This window comes from Babylonia areolata, chromosome 1 (genome assembly GCF_041734735.1).
Source record: "Babylonia areolata isolate BAREFJ2019XMU chromosome 1, ASM4173473v1, whole genome shotgun sequence".
Lineage (NCBI taxonomy): Eukaryota > Metazoa > Mollusca > Gastropoda > Neogastropoda > Buccinidae > Babylonia > Babylonia areolata.
In genome coordinates, this window is record NC_134876.1 from 44887230 (window position 1) to 44907694 (window position 20465).

The 20465-nt window shown below is 44.2% G+C and overlaps 1 protein-coding gene across 3 annotated transcripts in view; it reads right to left on the reverse strand.

Moving 5' to 3' along the window:
• The window catches only part of LOC143283359 (G protein-activated inward rectifier potassium channel 3-like), a 147158-nt gene that overhangs the window by 96649 nt on the left and 30044 nt on the right, over window positions 1-20465 (reverse strand). For 2 of the 3 annotated variants that reach the window (XR_013055394.1, XM_076589577.1), the window contains exon 2: window positions 5385-7233. Coding sequence is in view for 2 of the 3 variants with exons in the window: in XM_076589577.1 (XP_076445692.1) it covers window positions 5385-6670 (1286 nt within the window). In the remaining variant the exon portion in view is untranslated. Of the gene's footprint in view, window positions 1-3339; window positions 7234-20465 lie in introns of those variants that run through there. The other variant, XM_076589566.1, reaches the window with a different exon arrangement.

Here is a 20465-nt window from a genome sequence, read left to right on the forward strand (position 1 = left end):
CACTTAAAATTGCTTACACGAAGAATGACTCAAATAATATCATTCCAAAGGACCTGCGCAAAGTCTGGAAATTTCAAAGAAAAAACTTAAATAAATCCCAAAACACACACACACAAAAACAAACAAGAAATAGTTACAAATAATCAAACAGTTTTGTCTGGAAATTACTTGGATTGGTCATGCTTTCAAAACGTCTTACGTTTGGTCCAGTTCAATCTTGCTGATTGTGAACAAGGATGGTCAAATTGTGCTGTCGCTAAGACCCCGCAAGCTAAGACAAATAAATGGAAAACGATGCTCTGAGCTGAGTGAATGCGTCAGTTGTGTTTTTGCACGGCTATGCAAATGAACAGCGATAGAATGGTAGGAAGCTGCTAGCATAAAAAAAAAAAAAAAAAAAAAAAAAAAAAAAAAAAAAACACATACACAAACAAAGCCTATTGATCATTATCGTTTTATAATCTTCCCTATCCACTGGAAATTTGAACTACGGGAGTGGTTTGTGCGTATGCACCCCCCCCCCCTCCCTAATTACTCCCCTCCTAATCCACACCCCATCCGGTTATACCCAATCCTCCTCATGCACGTACGCATGCATACAGCACACATAGACCACATACAGACAGGGAACAGAGGGACACAGAAAAAGACACGACACAAGCTGAAGAGACTCCACTCGTTTCACACCTTCCTCCCTTTCCCCTCACCTCCCTTCTCTGTCTGTCTGTCTTGTGTTTTTCCCCCTCTCCTGAAACGTCAAGGTGATTTGTTGTCCGTTTTGAGCACGCGCGCGTTTGTGGGTTTGTTTGTGGGTGCGTTAGCCAATGTAATTGTTTTTGTTTTGTGAAGCGGAAGGGCTGGGTCAAAAATGTGCACAGACAACACAGTCATTGTCATTCCTTGTAATGCCCCCTTGGCCAAAAGACGGCACAGATAATAAACAGCCATTATCGTTGACTGTCCCTCTCCCTCCTCTCTCCCCTTTCAGACCATCGAAAACGGTAATACACGCCGTAAAGCATTGCGAAACACCCAAAGGAGACGCTGATGCCTGGTAGCAAGGCTCTCAGTATGTCATACATGTGTGTTCAGTCTGTCCACATACACATTATTGATTTTGCTCAGTGTCTGACGTTTTGGCGTGAGCGTCAGAGTTCGTCTGGTCGCCGCGATATCGGTTTTGGTGATACAGTCACAATTTATTACGCCTACTCTGTAAATAAACTCAAGGCGCTTTACAAAAAAACAACATGTAAATAGCACATAGACAGACAGACAGACAGACAGACAGACAGACAGACAGACACACACACACACACACACACACACACACAACGACAGAGTGTGAGAGAGTCAGAAAGACAGAGACAGACAGCGAGACAGAGAAGGACTCATTTGAAAGGTTCAAACGACTGAGGCATGTTATAGATACTACAGACTAAAAATAGTAAAATAAATAAAATGTAAAGAAATACAGTCAGTAAAATACGTCCAATTACAATGAGTTATACCTGTGATTTTATAACGTTCTATTTATTTGCTTACTTTTTCCGACGTTTGCGCGCGCGCCGATAAATAGCAAAACCCTCTCTCTCTCTTTTCTTTATTGTCTTCTTAAAACGTTTATATACAGTTTCTTCTGCCAAAGTAAAGCTATATGTTTTTTCTATGTTTTATACGTTTTTTTCGTCGTTTGTCAACGAGTTCTGTCTGGAAAAAGTGTTCACAACTGAGCTGATTTTTTGTTTTTGTTTTCAAGGGTGGGGTGCAGCAAAACGGGAGGGTAAATGAACATTTTTTCGAGAACAGCGATAGTTATGCATATGTATGCAGGTGGGCGAGGCACGTTGCTGAAAATGATTTATGTACGCGATTCAAATTCGATTCCGATCATGAAAATCACGTCTAATAACCCCTTAACAACCGAACCGTTATTCATCCAGTGGATGTCTTTGCAGGCAGTGCATTCGTCTAACTTATTACACAAAAAGAAAATACCCAAGATGAATGCGCTTGTTGAATAACATGTCTGCGGAACTTCGACAGGGTGTCACATGTCCATTCGTTCCCCTGTACATGTTTATAAGAAGTCGATAAGTTTATCAGATACAATGCTGGGCGTAATTTTCTAACCCACATGTTATATGCCCTTATTCACGAGGTAAAAATGCAGCAGAAACCAATGTTACAGATGGAGTTAAGAGGGAAAGTGACTGCTTTAATAAAATTGAAACAGTAATACGACTGTCCCTCCCTCTCCTTCTTCCAACAATGTAGTTGTAGACATCCCATCTCACAAATGAATCATAATGCAAAGCTACAAGGACAGTTTGGGCTCAGTATTCATCATTACACTGACTCAAGCACAAAAAAATAGAAATAAAAATATTTAAAAAAACAAAACAAAACAAAAACACACTTACATCGACAACGTGTGAAAAGAAAAGAAAAAAAACTTTTCCAGATACACGCACGCACGCGCGCACACGCACACACACATACAAGACCGCTCGACTCTTTCAAACCCAACGCAAAGATTCCACACATAACACCGCGACACGCTTAAACTTCAAAAGTATGCATGCAGCAAGGCCGTTCACATTTTAAGGCCACGGTGAAAAGAGAGAGAGAGAAGAGAGAGAGAGAGAGAGAGAGATTTGCACAGCACAGGCTGGGGCGAAATAAAAGACATGTTCTCGTCACATGCACACACATGACAGACATTGCTCACTGTTGTCAGTGGTAACCCGCGGGACCCCATCCTACGCCGAAAGCGCCAAGTTAGTTTCAAAACTCCCACCACTGTGAGGAGGGGTACGCCGTCCAATGCGACAACATGACAGCCCAACACAACAAACTAACAAAGCATCACCTCTGTGGTGGCCCCTTGCAGCTGGCTAAGCTAAAAAGCAACGTGGTTTGAACTAACAAAGCATCAACGTAAATCAGAAACTAAGTCACGTTGTGAATTAAAAAAACCACTACTAGTTTTTCTTATTTTGTTATGAAAAAGAACCCCCTCCCACCCCCCCCCCCCCCCCCCCCCAACAAAAACCATACCTTTCAAGCACTGTCTCGCTGAAATTAAGTTAAAAGCTTCAAATTCTCATAAACGTCTTTGCAGTGTGTGACATTTACCTCGAGTGCGAGAATATTTTTTAATGCTAACCAACCTAAATGCCTTCAACAGCTTTTGAAGTCTGTATAGCCAGTTTAAACTCATTGTCTTGCTGAGAGTAAGTATGTAAATACAGCTGTCAATGTCATTCAACAACTTTTGATTCAAATGAATGATAAACATTTGTTTTTAATACAGCGACATAAACAATCAACAGACAGATCAATTGTTTCTTTTGCAAAGCCCAGTATAGTCATCACCAATTACGAAAACGAATGATCACCCACGTTAGTTCCTTTTCAGTTTGAAATGTTTCCAGCAAACTTTGAATGTTCCCCCAACTCAAACCACCAGGTAGGGGGAGGTGGGGAGACAGACAGACAGCTGTGCTAATCATGTGATGGTATTGATATGCCAATATTCTGCCTCACTGTGGTCATGTGATGTTTAGTTTTGTTCGCTAACTTAATTAAGCGAATGTCTACTTTTCCAGCAAATCTGTACGAAGCACTTGCTTTTCTAATACCTGGGCACGTAGTCAAAGGTGTATGGACTGCTGAAAAAAGGAGAAAAACACCCCAAATATGTAGTCTTAACAATGAACTTTATTTCCTGATTAAAAAGTAATACACTTTCTCCTCGCGTCACGTCACTCTCAATTTAGAATACAGATATGTTGATGTAACACGAACCTGCTTACATATGTTAAAACATACATGGGACAAAAAGGTATAAAAATGCTTGAGCGTGATTTTTGTGTGTGATTTATTCTTTCAAGTCTTGATACCAACGGGGCAATCCAATGCGTCAATATTTACAAATCATTATCCGTCAACAACAACAAAAAATGATAACTTTTCAGCACTACTAAAAGGCATGTATCTTCAATGTTAACCAACTGTTCAGTATCTACGCTTCACGATTTGGTTCAGATACATATATGCAGTGTCACAGAGGTCCTGAGTTCACCGATTTACCGTTCATCAGTCGAAACTGTTCATGTATTTATATTATCATTACTGGAAACATTCATATTTTGCTCAAACTTCCAGAAAAATGGAGCAGACGTTCACACAGCCATGGGCACATCACAACCTCACTAAACAAGGATGGGGGAAATGTTTTTGCCAATGGTGATGACGTAATATTCATGGAAGATGAGGGATACGGGTTGGGAAAAGCTGGGGAGAGGCACTGTGCCTCTGGTGACCTTGAAGAATTCGCAAATCACACGATTTTGACAGTCAATGAAAAACACTGTACTTGCATGCAAGCATGCACGCAGGCATGGACACTTCACACACACACACACACAAACACACATCAATATATACCCCACAACACCGATTTCACAGTGACAAGACTCAAAAGCATGCCCAACTTCAGCACTATCAACAATCAAGGTCATGATGATACACAACTGATTCTGTCTGATTCTTCTGCCCAAACTCATTCATTACGAAGCTTTTACTCGAGGAATGTCACGGCCACAACAAAATTTGCATAATGCGTGCTCTGATTTAAAAACTCTCCCATCCGCGCGTCTGAAGGCAGTCAATACAAGTATACCCCCCAAAATCACAAATTTACAAAATGGTTACATGAGATTCGTTGATGTCCGATGTTGTGAGATAAAGTCACTAATGTCCACCCGCGTGTTAACGTGGGAACGAGGACCAGTCTACTGTACGTAAAACTCGCGTTAAAAGACGATGGCTCATTCAGGCACAATAGGATGCTATATGAAGTCCGGCTGGTGGTCCGACCCCAATAGGGAAAGAAGGAATGGAGAAATTACATGAGGTAAGATCAAGGTGGAACGAGTGTTACGACTCTTCTTCATCTTACAGGTCAATCATTCAAAAAAGAAAAAAAAGAAACAATATAAGAACGTTCATTGACACCAAGCTTTGTCAAAAATAAGTTGATTGAAGGTTTTGGAAAATACAAAAAATTCTGTTATAAAAAGTACTCTCATTTCATCTTTTGTATATCATACAAGTATTTTTTGCGCTCTATCAAGCAAAATAAAAAAAGCAACAAAAGAATGTTAAAAAAAAAAAAAGAAGACAAAAATATCAGCAAAGTTAAAATTTGGACAGGCTTATGTGAACCTGGCACTACCTGCTACAATAGCGTCTCCGATTCGGCACGAGAGCCTAAGTCTGTACTAATGCTTCGTTTCGAATCAAAATCATCCACGTCATCATCATCAAAATCAGTTTGTGCGGCACCATGACGTCTGACAACATAGGGGTGGGGATACCTTTCCGACTTGGACGCCAGCGACGTGTTCTCATCCTCGTCCACAAACACCCCAGTGGACTCTGGCACGCGGCCCGCCGCCGTCATCTCGGCCAGCTCTTTGGCGCTACAGTTGGGGGTATCCACTGGAATGGTGTTGTGGAAGCGGGAGAAGTCGATCTGGTACTGGCCGTTCTCCTTCTGGAAAGTCACCAGGCGCTCGAAGCGGTGCCCCCACAGCACCTCACCCGGCAGGTAGGAGCTGCGGGCCTGCGTTGTCATGCCCGTGCTCTCCACGATGCCCTCCAGCACCACGATCAGCTCGAACTGCTCCCGGTGCAGGTCCTCGGGCGTCAGCTCCCAGAAGGGACTGGCCTCGTCGATCTTGTGCACGATGATGACGGGCCAGACCAGGAACAGGCGGTCCCGGCCCTCGTCAAAGCCCAGGTCCACGTCGAACTGATAGAGGGGCAGCACATCCCCTTCCTTCGTGATCTTCTTCTTAATCAGCACAGCTCGTATGTGGGCCTCCACGATCTGAGACTTGCGCATGTCGCCCACGCGGAGCAGCAAGCACAGGTCCCCGTCCTGCTTGCAGATGCAGGCACTCTTGCTGAACATGAGTGTCTCTGCTCGCTTCTTGGGCCGGGACAGTTTGGCGAACACGATGCCCGTCATCAGGGCCTGGCAGATGACCCCGAAACACGACTGGAACATCATCAGCACGATGGCCTCAGGGCACTCCTCCGTCGTGTGGCGCGAACCATAGCCGATGGTGTGCTGGGTCTCTATGGAAAACAGCAAGGCCGAGATGAAGGAACGAATCTCGATGACACACGGTTTCCAGTTTGGATCGTCCAGGTTGTCCAGGTCGCCGTGCGAGAAGCAGACGAGCCACCAGATCAGGGCGAAGATAAGCCAGCTGACGATGAAGGCCATGGCGAACAGCATCAAGTTGTAGCGCCACTTGATGTCCACCAGCGTGGTGAAGATGTCCGCCAGGTAGCGCCGCCGTCGTTTCCGTATGTTGGTCTGCGTGATGTTCACCTCCCCGTTCTTGTACACCAGCCGCCTCCGCATGCGTTTGGAGAAGTGTCTGTCGGCCCGCCGGTTGTAGGGCTTGGCTATGGGGCGCGTGCAGGCGCGGGCAGCGTACTCGGTGAACGAGTCCTGGGACTGCCGCCTGCTGCCCTCGGGGTTGTTGCACTGCGTTTTGCCGTTCTCCAGCAGGTCGGGCTCAGCAATGGGCATGGTGCCCGCTGGCCCGTTGATCGGCCCGTAGCTCGTCTCCATCAGCACCGTCTGCATCAGGACGTCAGGGCTCCGGCTCTCCACGTCAGACCTCACGTCTGACACCCCCTCCTCATCCACCGGGCCTGTCACCACGTCACAAAGCTGCCGGAGCAGCGCACGTTCCAAAGCTCACAACAACAGGCAGAGGCAGAGGATGGCTCGGCGACTTGGGGAAAGACCAATCCCCACACCAGCTGGTGGGATCTGCGCTGGTGCAACCAATCAGGCAGGGTCCGAATGGATTCCTGTCGCTCTTCTCGTGTATCGAACAAGCATGCGTGGGTCTTCCGCAATGTATACTGAGGCCGATTTTTTTTATCGATCGGCGGAATGCGCGACTCTCCCCAGCGAACAACCTGATGAGAGTGAGATGTTATCAGTGATGACCAGTGGTCAACGTTGGTCCAAGCTTGTTGGTCAAGGATCAGTGATGGTCAAGGATCAGTGATGGTCAAGGATGAATGACGGCGTGGGAATCAGCAGTGCAGCAGCGTGGTCAGCACACGACGAGGCGTCTACGTGAACAGGTCAGTCTCAGACTGCAAAACCACTGCATTCTGTGTGTCCCCTCTCTGCAGCTGAAACACCCAAACCAGAAGGAAGATTATCAGAATGGCTGACAAATAAGTATTACAATCGAAAACTAAATCATAAGCATTATCTGTTGAAACAAAACAAAAAAATGTTATGTGTAAAGTCACATTTATTTTCATAAATGCAAATGAGTAAAAGTTACATTATTTGTTTTTATTTATTCTGAGAATAAAATCACCAACTTGTGCGAACAATCTATGAATAAATTAGTCAGCAAAACCGGAGTAAGAAGTAATAAAGAGAACGAGATCCCCGGATTATCTCTCTCTCTCTCTCTGTGTGTGTGTGTGTGTGTGTGTGTGTGTGTGAGAAAGAGAGAGAGAGATTATTTCTCTAACAAATTCACTCCCTCACTCACACTGATGCGCACGCCCCCCCCCCCCCCCCCCCCCCCACACACACACACCACAAGGAAGGAGGGGGGCAGCAGAAGACGAAAAACTGCACCCCTCCCCCCTCTCTCTCTTTCTCTCTCACCCTGACGGACAGACAGAAAGTGCCGCGAGACACTGACGGGAAGAGAAGGTGACAGACAGAGAGGAGAAAGCCACCCGTCCACCCGTCCATCCATCAATTCGGGACCAGAGCCAAAGAAGTGTTGGGAGACCTCTCAACCTCACTTGAGAGGCCTTGGTGCTGGCGTTCCTGGGCCACGGGGCACCCTCCTCTCCTCTACACTCAACACATCCCTTTTGCCCCACTCTCTCTCCGCACCGGGTTAATTGTATCGCAAATTGGGGTTGAAAGGGGCGAGACAATGGGGTGATGGAACAGAGATTGCGGAAAAACAAGAAAAGAGGAGAGATCCGAAAAGAAAGAGAAAGAGAGTGACGAGAGTAAAGACAGAAGAGGAAAAAATAAGGGAAGGGAAGAGAGACACAGGGAAAGGAATGAAGTTAGACGTCATTCTGGCAAGAGAGAGAGAGATCCGAACAAACGAGACAGAGACTGTATGGAAGATAGATGAAAAGACAGAATACATAGCACTCTGGAGAGCACTTAAAAAGACAGAGACAGATAAACATAGAAGAGAGACAGACAGGCAGACAGGCAATGATATTTTGTGGTCAGATAAACAATAAAGACTTAATAAAGTGGGTATAGGAAGAGGCACTGTGAAACAAACAACAACAAAAACCAAATCAACTCTAACGCATGCTGACTACACAAGAGTAATCAATGGAAACTAATCAACACTGTAAACACCCGCACCAGCACTGCATTAAGCTACAACATGGCTGGGTTTTACATGACAAAATGAATTAAAGTGTGCTTATGTTTTGTTGTTATGGGCATTAGTTCGCCAGAAACAGAATCACATTCCAACACCTTTGGGCAAATAACCAACCAGATTCACGTCAGCAAAGAAATCAACACACACACACAGACACACACACACACACAGTCAGAGAGAGACAGAGAGAGAGACTAAACATGTACGGATGAACAGCACTGCTCCAAGTCGTCCAAAAAACACACGCGGAGAGACATTCACAGACAGGGGGGGAAAAAAAGCACACACAAGAAGAAGACCAGGCAAGACAACACGTCAGCATCACAGACGGTGTCTGCCAGGGTTTGGCTCCAACTCCACAGGCACACATAAACCCTTTAAAAAAAAACAAAAAAAAACCCATCCTGATCTCTTTAAAAAAATGGAAAGGCTAAGACAGATTGACATTCAGGATAATAAAAAGAACTATTGCAAGAAAGCAAGAGAAAAAAAAAAGCATGTAATAAAAAAAACAACCCAGAAAGGTCTGAGTAAGGGATGAGTTCAGGATAATAAAAAAAAAAGAACAGTAGCAACATCAGCATCAGCAAACTACCACGACCACCAGCAGCTACAACTGCCAACCGATACACCAGGACGTGAACATTGAACAGAACAACGCCGACCATCAGCAGGCCATGAGCCGGATAAACCTGCGGAAACAGGGGTTTCGTTTCGCTCCAGCCACTCAAACAACACAACGCGATCTTTCTACATTAACAACACTGTGAACACTAACATCCTTAATGAAAGACACAAAGTGACTGAATTAGATAGAAGTGACGGAGGAAGAAGCTGCAGATGTCGAGGAGAGGATTAGGTATGGTGGGGAAGAGGGAACAGAAACTGATCATGGCATGCTTCCAAGGCAGCTGAAAGCAGTAAGACGTCATTCTGGTAAGCAGAAAAAATTAAAAAGTATCGTTCCATGGAACCTAAAATACTGGATTAAAAAAAAAAAAAAAAAAAAAAAAAAAAAGGAGGCACAGGGTTCGGCTTCAGTAGGGAGTTTAGTCGTTTGTTGATATAACCCCAGAGTTTAAAAAAAAAAAGAAGAAGAAGAAGAAAAAGAAGAAGGTGGTGTGAGATTACATGTGGATCACGACCTCAGACGGAGGCAAATCAAATCATACAGTGTTTTGCTTAGTTGAATACAAGAGTAACAATATGAAGCCTTTCAACATTTACGCAACACCAAGAATCTTAACAATGATACATACATGCATACATACCACTGGCCACAGCAAGATAATATACAAACCTTAACAGAGAAAGCTAACCCGTCTTCCACCCTGGCTCGTCCACCCCCAAACTCCCAACACCTCTCGTTTAAAGAAACCCTAGCATTGGAGCGGGATGAGAACAGCCCCCCTTATGGTCACCGGTCAGGACGCAAATGCCCAAGCAAGAGGTGAGAGAAACCTGTAGAAAACCCAGGCGGCTGAAGAACGGGACACTGAGCCATCCGTGCTCCCCACGGCACCAGCACGCACTTTCACGTTCACATTTGACCACAGAAAGTCACTGGCATGTCTCTACAACGCAGATACCTTCTAGAAGGCGCATTAGAAAACAGTCTTCCTGGACACTTCAGAAAAAAATATCAACTATCAAAGTCAAAGGGATTTTGTCCATAAACCGGCAAATAAACAAAACAAACAAACAAACAACAACAAAGAAATAGAAAAAGCCATCAGGCTGCAATCAGTAAAGTACTACATACGCACAGTAATGACGGGTCAAAACGTTTCAATCTAGGGGAAAAATAATTTCTAATTGTTACTAAACGTCTTTCAAAAGGTCAGGTTTCAGGAAGAGAATATGTCAAAGGACCAAGCCAATTTACAAAACGCCAAGATGGTAAAAAGCAACAGAGCAGTACAAGAGAGTGGATGTCCTAATAATGAATGAGGGAGAGGGATAAAGGATCGGGGAAGAGAGAGAGAGAGAGAGAGAGAGAGAGAGAGAGAGAGAGAGAGAGAGATGGGGAGGAGAAGAGATATGGATTAGATGAAGGGGTGTGGGAACAGTTCACAGTATCGTGTACGCAACATGAAGTGTGAAGAACATAACAGCGAATAAACCAAAAAAGAATACAAAAAAAAAAAAATTAAAATAAAAAAAAATCGAACAGAAATAACAGTACAATTAATGATGTAGCATTTCTCTAAATTCACAGGCATTGTACGCGTACGGAGAAACGTAATCCGTAATTTGACAACCATAAACTCAACTGGAACACACAAGACTGTATTACGTCTCCGAATGAGTCTTTCTGTAACGTCATAGATGTGTGTGTGTGTGTGTGGAGGGGGGGCGCGGGGGGGTGGGGGGTGAGAGAAATCAAATATGTAACATGTTCATGCGACCCCACGGGGTTTCCTGAAATAAACGTCTTGTCTTGAGAACTGGAAAGAGAAAGTGGGGCGGGGGAGAGGGGGGGAGAGAGAGAGAGAGAGAGAGAGAGAGAGAGAGGGAGAAACAGAGATACAGAGAGAGAGAGGGAGAAACAGAGATACAGAGAGAGAGAGGAGTGAAACAGCACTTACAAACAGGCAGACAGAACAGACGGGGAAAAGATCATCACAAACAAGCCAGTCCTCTCACCTAGAACCCACCACACCTCCCCACCACTGAAGGAAAAAAAAAGTGAAGACCTGATTAAGCGAGGCCCCCAGTGAACGGTGTGAACAAGGCCGGAATGTGCCGCCCTCAGGCTCATCGATCAGACCCCGCTGCCCGTGTTATTCCAGCCTTCGTCCGCACGCCCTTCCTTCCGCGTCTGGCCTCGGTACACTCCCGGGCCTGCACGCCACCCACCACCCCTCCCAACCCAACCACACTCCATCACTCCCCAACTCTCTGTCTCTAACTGTCTCTGTCTCTCTCTTTCAGGCAGACCTTTATCTGGACTTCCTGTACGTATGTTTCTCCGCCTTTCGGACTATGACTGTTAAACCTGTCTGCCTATCGCTGTATGCCTTGCCAGTCAACCTGCCCAGCTCTCTTTTTCCTGTCTGCCCATCTGTCTGTCTGTCTTTATTTCTGTCTCAGTTGCAGATTCTTGTCTTGTCTTCCTCTTGATGTCCTAAATTTATATGTCTGTCTTTCTGTGTCTGCATCTATATATCCCCCCTTATGTCTCTATCTCAGCTGCAGATCCTCATGATTATGGTCTTCTTGCACTCTCTGATTGTCGGTCTCTGTCTGTCTGCCTGTCTCTATCCACCAACTGCAGACCTTCCTGGGTCTGTGTGCACATATCCTGCACTTCTCTGTATGACTTTATCTTCTCTCTCACACAGACTCATATATATAGTAATATACACACTTTCATACGCAGGCACACATGAATTTGCGCGCGCGCACAGACACACACACACACACACACACACACCACCTCCCACCACAACTCCAATAGACCTGTACAAATACACCGCAAATCAATTCCCTCCCAGTGCCATGCCATTCTCCCTCCTACGGGCTGTGAACTTTCCGCCACACTGTACGGGGAAAGCCACGGTACTGATTGGATAAGTAAATCTCAATGCTTCCCGCGAGATCCCCTACCAGCCAATCACAGTTAAGCTGCAAGCAGTTCAACATCCGCGAAACGCACGGTTGGATAGTTCGTGATCACGTTTCCAATGGGATGGGTGATGTACGAGAGTCGTGGCGGTGGTTTGTTTGCTTATAAAAATGTTTTTTTTTTGTTATATGTAAATCAGTCTAGTTTTTGTTATCATGTGGAACGGGGAAATTATATATATCAACACATCTTTCGTTACACGTAAATGAGCAGCTCTCTCACTGTCATCCTCGCATTCAAAATGTTCTGAATTCCTATCACTGACACCCCACATAATATGCATTAACACAGTTTGCAGTTGTCGTCCTGGGTTGGTTACCTCCGTCGACCCGAAATATCCAGTTACTCACTGCCTGCTTCTGACATGGTCTGCTCTTTAAGTGAATGCTTGAACGCGTGTCCTTGTAGTTGTATGTAGAAGTGCATGTATATCTATGTATTTCAAATCGTTCCCTTTCCCTTGGTGGGGATATCAGGGGTAACAATAACTATTCTTCACTTTCGAATTCTTTCCCCTAACCATTCTCTATATCTCTATTGTTTTTTTGTTTTGTTTTGTTTTTTTCTGTCATCCTTTTCTCTCTCTTTTTCTGTATTCCTGCTCCGTTCATGTGTATTCATGCCACAACTTTTTTTCTTTGTACTTTGGAGGTCTCTATCCGAACTCGATAATGTTTAATGTATTCCTTGGGTTCTTATAAAGTGTGAACTGCCGGTGGCGCCTTTTTTCGGACTTGTATGCTTTGTGTGTGTGTGTGTGTGTGTGTGTGTGTGTTGAGCTTTCCATAATTATGTCATTCTTTTCGGGTTTTTTGTTGTTGTTTTTGTTTTTTGTTGTTGCTGTTTTGTTGGGTTTCTTTTTAACCCTCTGATGAGAAATGTGGCGGAATGGTTCCTGCCGGAGATTTACGTTCGGTTTATTTGCAGACACTGGCTGTTACTGTGCCCCATTTTAATTCTTTTCCGCGGTTTTTTGTTGTTGTTGTTGTTGTATCCTACAGATTAAAGTTTTTGTCTGACTATATTTTGTTTTTAATGCTTTGTTGGGTGGTACATTACAGCTCATTACAAGACCCCGTGCGGTCGGCCGGGCGCTAAGCTAGGCCAAATTGAACTGAATGCGTTCCCTCCCAGGAGCCAGCGCCATCTGGCGAAGTGATGACGTGGGTAAGGAAAGACGGACGCGGCCGGGTCAAAAGATGGCAGCGCGGGAATCCTTTGTTGCCCGTTCTTGCCGCCCCGAGGTTTACAGCTGCGCTTCGTTGTTCCGTCTTTGTGAACCATTGTACACTCTTCTCCCACTGCCGGTCGTATGACCATGTGGCGCTGCCGCTATGTGTAGAGTCCGCTATTATTGTGTGAGTCTGTTAGGTGAAGGGAGTGGGTCGATAAAGATCTCTCTCTCTCTCTCTCTCTCTACCCATCTTCTCTCGGTCTCTCTCTCTCTCTCCATCCCTCTTCAAACAGAAGCTGGAAAGGGGCTTACCTTCGGTAAGTCACGAACTGACAAAGGAACAGAAACACCTGTCATGAAAACACCGGAGGCAAAAACCCAAACCACCTCTGCATATCACAATTCAGTCTGTTTCGTTTCTAATGTGTGAACATTTTATCTACCTGTTTCTACGTAGGTCCATGGACAGGTACCACTCACCACCAAATACTTAAAGGTGTGTCTGTCTGGGGGTGGAACACCGTGTGTGTGTGTGTGTGTGTGTGTGTGTGTGTGTGTGTGTGTGTGTGTGTGTGTGTTTGGTGTGTGTGTGTGTGTGTGTGTGTGTGTGTGTGTGTGTGTGTGTGTGTTTTGTGCATGTGTGTGTTTTTCTTTTTTTAGTCTGTAATAATAATCACAATAATTTTTTTTTAAATGATAATGATAATAATAATAAAAGGTACAAAGCAGAATAAGAAGACATGTACACCCACAGACAGACACGCATTCCAGAATAGTCAGTAACTTCTTGTGAACAGAGTCAGTCTTTACTGCCTGTCAGATCATGGGAAAAGACCCCAAGGCCCCAGTCCACCAATGTGTGATCAAGACGCCCACTCATTTGGGATGTCCTCTCTTGTTTCTCGCCACAACAAAAATCACTGGATCGTGTTCCCACCTTCAGCGGACCCCAAACCATCGTGCATCTGCCTTGCCAGAACAGAACAACAAGGGTCTCAGCGGATCGGGTAACGATGGCACTCGAAAAACAACGGCGTTTAACCCCCCCAAGCGGTGTCGAGTAACAAACACCACTGACTTACGTTACAGTGTTCAGTCCGAACTTGTTCACAGCGAGTCGGGGGGAAATGGGCAGGGTGGGCAACGAGGGGCGGGTGTCTCGAAAGACGGAAGAAGAGCAGAGCACGGTGATTGAGCAAGTCAAAGAGATCTTTTGTGCTGTGTGTATTTGTGTTATATTTCGGACGTGGCTCGTGCGTGTTTCTGATCTTTCTTTCTTCTTCTTTCTTGGCTGTGTAGAATTTTGCTACGGCTACTGACATTCCCTGTTTCATACATCTGGGTTATTTCTGGACTTTCTTAAAAAAAGCAAAAGATAGTCGTTTGTTGTTGGTTTCCGCTAATCCTTGCACATGTACGCGTGCTGACAGACTGAAGTACGTTTTCGTATATGCACGCTTGAACAGAGACAGACAGACAGAGACAGAGAGACAAATAATGGAATGGACAGACAAGAATGGGGGCGGGGGGGAAAGAAAGGGGAACAATGAAATGACAACCCCCGAAAACGAAGTATGGCTGCCTACATGCCGCGTAAAAAAACGGTCATACACGTAAAAGCCCACTCGTGTTCATACAAGTGAACGTGGGAGTTGCAGCCCACTAACGAAGAAGAAGAAAAAATGAAAACAAAATAGAAAAGCGAAGAAAAGAAAGAAAAACAAAAATACCACAAAAAAAATCTTAGTCATGAATATCGGCTACATTGCTACACTTGGAATTCAGCTGAGTGGAGTGATGAAAAATGGAGGAAAGGTTGTGCACTAACATACTGTGAGATCAGGCGTGAGCGAACACAAACAAGAAGACAAAAGGAAGATCAGAAAGGAAAAACCCAAAGAAAAGACAAGGAAGGTAGAGGTGGCCGGAGAGAGAGAGAGAGAGAGAGAGAGAGAGAGAGAGAGAGAGAGAAAAGAGAGTGACAGAAAGAAAGAATGCAAAATATTTCAAAGGAAAGGGAGAAAAAACGTTGAGCACCAGACGCGAGTTGGAGTGCCAGCGAGACCGCCATCCAACACAAATAGAACAGAAAAAAGAACATTGAAAAACAGGAGTGGAAAAGGAGAAAATTAAAAGAAAACAGAATGAAAATCAAGACAAAAAGAAATAAAGAAACAGAAAAGAAAATGAAAAGACAAGGAGGGAACGGAAAAGGAAAAAATTAAAAGACAAAGAAAGAAAGAGAAGGGGAGAACAAGAAAGAAAACAAAACAGGGCAGGAAAGTCAAAGGGGGGAATTGGAAAAAAAAAATCGAAAATGAATGCGGAGAAAAGAAAATGCTAAGGAAAAAAAGAAAGAAGAGAAAATGAAAAGAAAAAAAGAGAAGAAAAAATGTGGGTAAGGGGGGGTGGGGGGAAGAGAGACAGGAAATGGTTTGAGCACGGACTGTGAGATGGAGAGGTAGCGATAACGCCGTCAGACAAAAACCACTCACAAGCCATGCTCCAGAAGCAATCCTGTCGGCATCGATCTCGGCATGATATCGATTTTTCCATCACACTCAATGCTCCGTTGACCTCTACCCTACCCACACCCCTCTCGCAAAGCATGCTCATGACCACCTCTACTTCCTGCGTGTGTGCGCGCACACGCGTTGTCTTAATCTATTAGCTGCATGAAAATTTGCGTGCACACGGCTGTCGGTGTCTCGAATACATGTGTGTGTGTGTGTGTGTGTGTGTGTGTGTGAATCACACAGACCTACAAAATTAGGGAAGCTTGCACAAAAAGTGAGTACCCCGCAGCAGAATGGGACACGAACTTGCTCCTGCTACTAACGTAACAGAACGGTGTATGCACGACGGCACGAGAAGCTGACGTTACCGCCCTGTGTATAACAGGTGCAACAAGGCCGCAGACACACGCGTATCCAAACGTTACCTTTCTTACAGCAGATAAAAAGCTGCCAACATTCCAGATCACACCTCGTGCGCGCGCGCGCGCGTGTGTGTGTGTGTGTGTGTGTATTGTTTGCAAGTGTGAGTGTATGAAGTGTGTGTGTGTGTGTGTGTGTGTGTGTGTGTGTGTGTGTGTGTGTGTGTGTGTGTGTGTGTGTGTGTGTGTGTGTGTGTGTGTGTGCGCGCGCGCGCGCGCGCGCGCAAGTTAGCAATGAGGTCTGGAACAGAACCCCAGCGCAAAGCTAGAACACAGTATTCGTTTTGTTTAACTAGCTGCTTCTTTTTCTTCTTTTTCTGGTTTGTTTGTTTGTTTGTTTGTTGTTCTTTTGATTTTTTTTTTCTTTCGTATTTGCCATCTCTTGTTTGTTGGTCGGTGTGATGTTGACTGGAGTCCTTGTACTGACTGATTACCTATAAGGCCTCGCTCGTGCACGAGTCAGGAAAAAATAAATAATAAAACGATATAAAAACGTGAATCGGAACCTACAATAATTTCACTCTCGTTTTTTTCTTTTTCTTTTAAATTTCTATTTCATACCGAATTCAGCACACAACCAACAGTTTCCAAATTTGCGGTGGACACTGAAAAAGACAGCAAAGTTATCGATTTATGCGGAAAAGTAAGCTCATGAATAAACTTCCACGTTTCCAAATTATCTTAACCATATTTCATAACAAATACTGTAATGGAAAAACTAAAATCAATCAATATCTCCCCACACCCGTTCCCCCACCACCTCCCGTGTAATGTCGATGAATAGTTTGCCATCTAATTTCGATTTTCTGTCAAAATGAATTTGCTTTTGGTCATTTGATCCATGTAGATTATATTCACATTCATTACGTCATTTTGCCTTATTCTATTCTTAAGCATGCATATTATATATTTCTATAGAAACCTAAATAAATAGCCAGGAATAGAAGTGCTATTGCAGCGGAGTGGGAAAAAAGTATAACTGTGGCTTGAATGGCAAACCAACAGTAAGTTACCGAAAATGTTTCCATTATAACACAACCGACAGAAGATTCAGGCAGCGAACATCCATATGTGGTCCATGTTTCGTTTCGGAGAGTCCAAACAGGATATCAGGAATCACATTTAAACGTATTAAAAGAAATTCAAAGTTTCGTCAAAAATGAAAATAAAATAAAGAAATGAATAAATAGATACATAAATAAATAAAATTACATAATAAGATTTTTTTTTAATACACCCAACACAATAGTGCACTTAAGACAGATATACCATTTACCACCAGCCAGAATAACCCCGTGGTAGCAACTTCTGCACCCGTTCCGTGAATGTGAAAGAGACATCACGCTTTAGCGGAACAAAACTTGTCTAACGCTAAGGTGCGGCCACGCAGAATGTGTCATACATACTAATGTCTTATATGACTGGCCCCTTCTTTCATCACAAGTGTCAAACAGGACTGACAGATTGGATGAAGGGAAGAGGGGGGCAGTTTAAAAGGAAACTGTCAGACGAAAAAAAACAACAACAAAAACCAACAACTGCCCACCCATTCTTACACCCACCTGCACTTCAGTTTCAGTTTCAAGGGAGTGTCAGAGCGTGCGGAATGATCCATATATGCTACACCACATGTGTAAAAACAAATCAATATGAAAAATAAATGTTCATATATATATATATATATATAGAGAGAGAGAGAGAGAGAGAGAGAGAGAGACTATAATATTATTATTATTATCATAAAGCAGGTGCAAGGTCTTTGTATAAACCCAACGCGATGATCAGGCCCATCAACCCAACTACAACATAAACTGAATCAGAGAGGGATATGGGAAGGATATGTCAGAAGAGAAAGGAAATGTGAAAAAGATATCTATGTGGGTTGTTGGGGGGGAGAGAGAGAGAAAAAAAAAGATATATACAGAGGCAGACTGCCACAGAGAGACAGACAGACAGAGAGACAGAGACAGAGAAAGAGAGAGAGACAGAAATATGAAAGAGAGCAGTCGGAATCCCAAAGTGAGTGACAGCCAGACAGGTGAAGAGAAAGTGGGTGTGGTGACAGCTAGACGAAGACAAAACGAAGGAGAGAAGCCCCAGGGAAGATTCGGGGGAAGGAAGAAAAACAAAGGAGGTAAAGCCACAGGAGCTGGAGGATGGAAAGAGAGGAATTAAGCACGGGGGTGGGGAAGAAAGGAGGGGAGAGGAACAAACAAGTGGGAGAGACGGAAAGCGCGAGCAAAATTTAAATAATGGGGGTGGAGAACTGGGAGGAAAGAGAGACTGAGAATGTGAGAGGGAAAGGGGAAGAGAATGATAAGAAAAAGACAGAAACGCATTTCAATTGATCTTAATTTGATTTTGTCTCCTTCCCATTTCCTTTCTCACACTCCCAAATCTCTCGGTCTGTCTGTCTGTGTCTCTGTCTCTCTCTCACACACACACACTCACACGAATGTTAAGTAACAACATAGAAAGAGAGAAGTGTATAACGAGCAAGCGAAAGACAAGATCTTACTGACTGAACAGTAACCACGCCCATAATGCGACCGCTTCATTCACAAATGACTGCTTCCAACTCATACACACAAATACGTAAAGCGGACAAAAAGACGTGACGAAGATATAAACGCTGTCATCTGGTGCATTATATAAAAACACAACATACAACATTCAACAGTATAACTGATCGCCATGACACTGACTATAACCAACATGCAAAACACACGCAACGAATAGTAAGTTACTGCTGGTTGGTATCAATCCTTTAAGATAATTCAGGAGACTTGCACACATTTATTAATAGTGGGGTTTTTGTGTTGTTTTTTGTTGTTGTTTTTTTTTGGGGGGAGGGTTTGTGTGTGTGTGTTTGTTTCTTGTTTTTTTTTTCTTTCTTTCCTTCTTTCTTTAATTCGACCACTGAACACTGCGGGATCACAGCACAAACATCACTTCCAATTTCCAGTTACCTACACCCCCCCCCCCCCCCCCCCCACCCCCGCATCCGTCGTAATGAACTGGCATGGCACTCAACTTTTCTGAGTATTTTTCCGCAAATTTCACACAAGCCATGACTCCAACCCAAGCTACCTATCTCACCCCCCCCCCCCCCCCCAACACAACCTCTCTCTCTCTCTCTCTCTCTCTCTCTCTTTGTGCAAACATAATATGGTGTGTATATTTCGCTATGAATGCACCAGGTTATTGACCAGGACTTTCGTGGAGGTAACAGATGGGAGGCAGACTGTGACAGACCTGGTTTTCACCCCTCCCTCCTTCAACACACACACACACACACGCACACACACACACACACACACACACACACACACACACACACACACACACACCACTCGCCTCTTCTTTTCCTGTACAGGAAATCACACACACCAACCTGAATCAGCATATCATCCAGCCAAGGCTTTAGTCATTCACACACACCAACCTGAATCAGCATATCATCCAGCCAAGGCTTTAGTCATTCACACACACCAACCTGAATCAGCATATCATCCAGCCAAGGCTTTAGTCATTCATTATCTTTTGGAAACCTGAAGCTGCCTCACACATTCTAGTCACACTACAACAACAAAACATTTTCTATAAACACGATGGTTACCATATCATACGCACGGCCGATCGAACACGTCGAGAAGAAACAGTAAATAATTGTCAGTCCCATGCTCTGAACTCAGAAGCTGGGCCCACCTCAGCCCTCGGCTGATAAAGTGCCTTGGGTCAAAAATCGAACGATTTTTCTGGTGTGTTGTGGTGAGGGGTGATGGGGTGGGGGTGAGGGGGTGCGGTGCAGAGTATGGTGCGCGTGCGTGGCAAGCGCGCACGCGCGTGTGTGTCTGTCTGTGTGTGTGTGTCTCTGTGTGTTCGTGTATATGCCTATGTATATATAGAATAGAACAGAATAGATTTTATTGTCATGAAACCGTAAGGTTTATAAGACACAATTGCAATGGTAAATGAATGAACCAATGAAAAACACACAATTTATCAATGAGTTAATGCGGTAAATTGCAGCAGCATTCATACACAAATTTTCCTAATCTTGTTTGTATATATTCATCATCTGTTAGCATCACCTGACTGGGAATATGTCCTGTGTTATTCGAATTTTGAATATCCTTTAAAAATTGCTGCCTTAAGGTTTTATATTTAATACAATGATCAAGAAGATGGATTTCGTCTTCCAGGATGTTACACTTGTTGCACAATCTGTCTTCTTGTGGAATA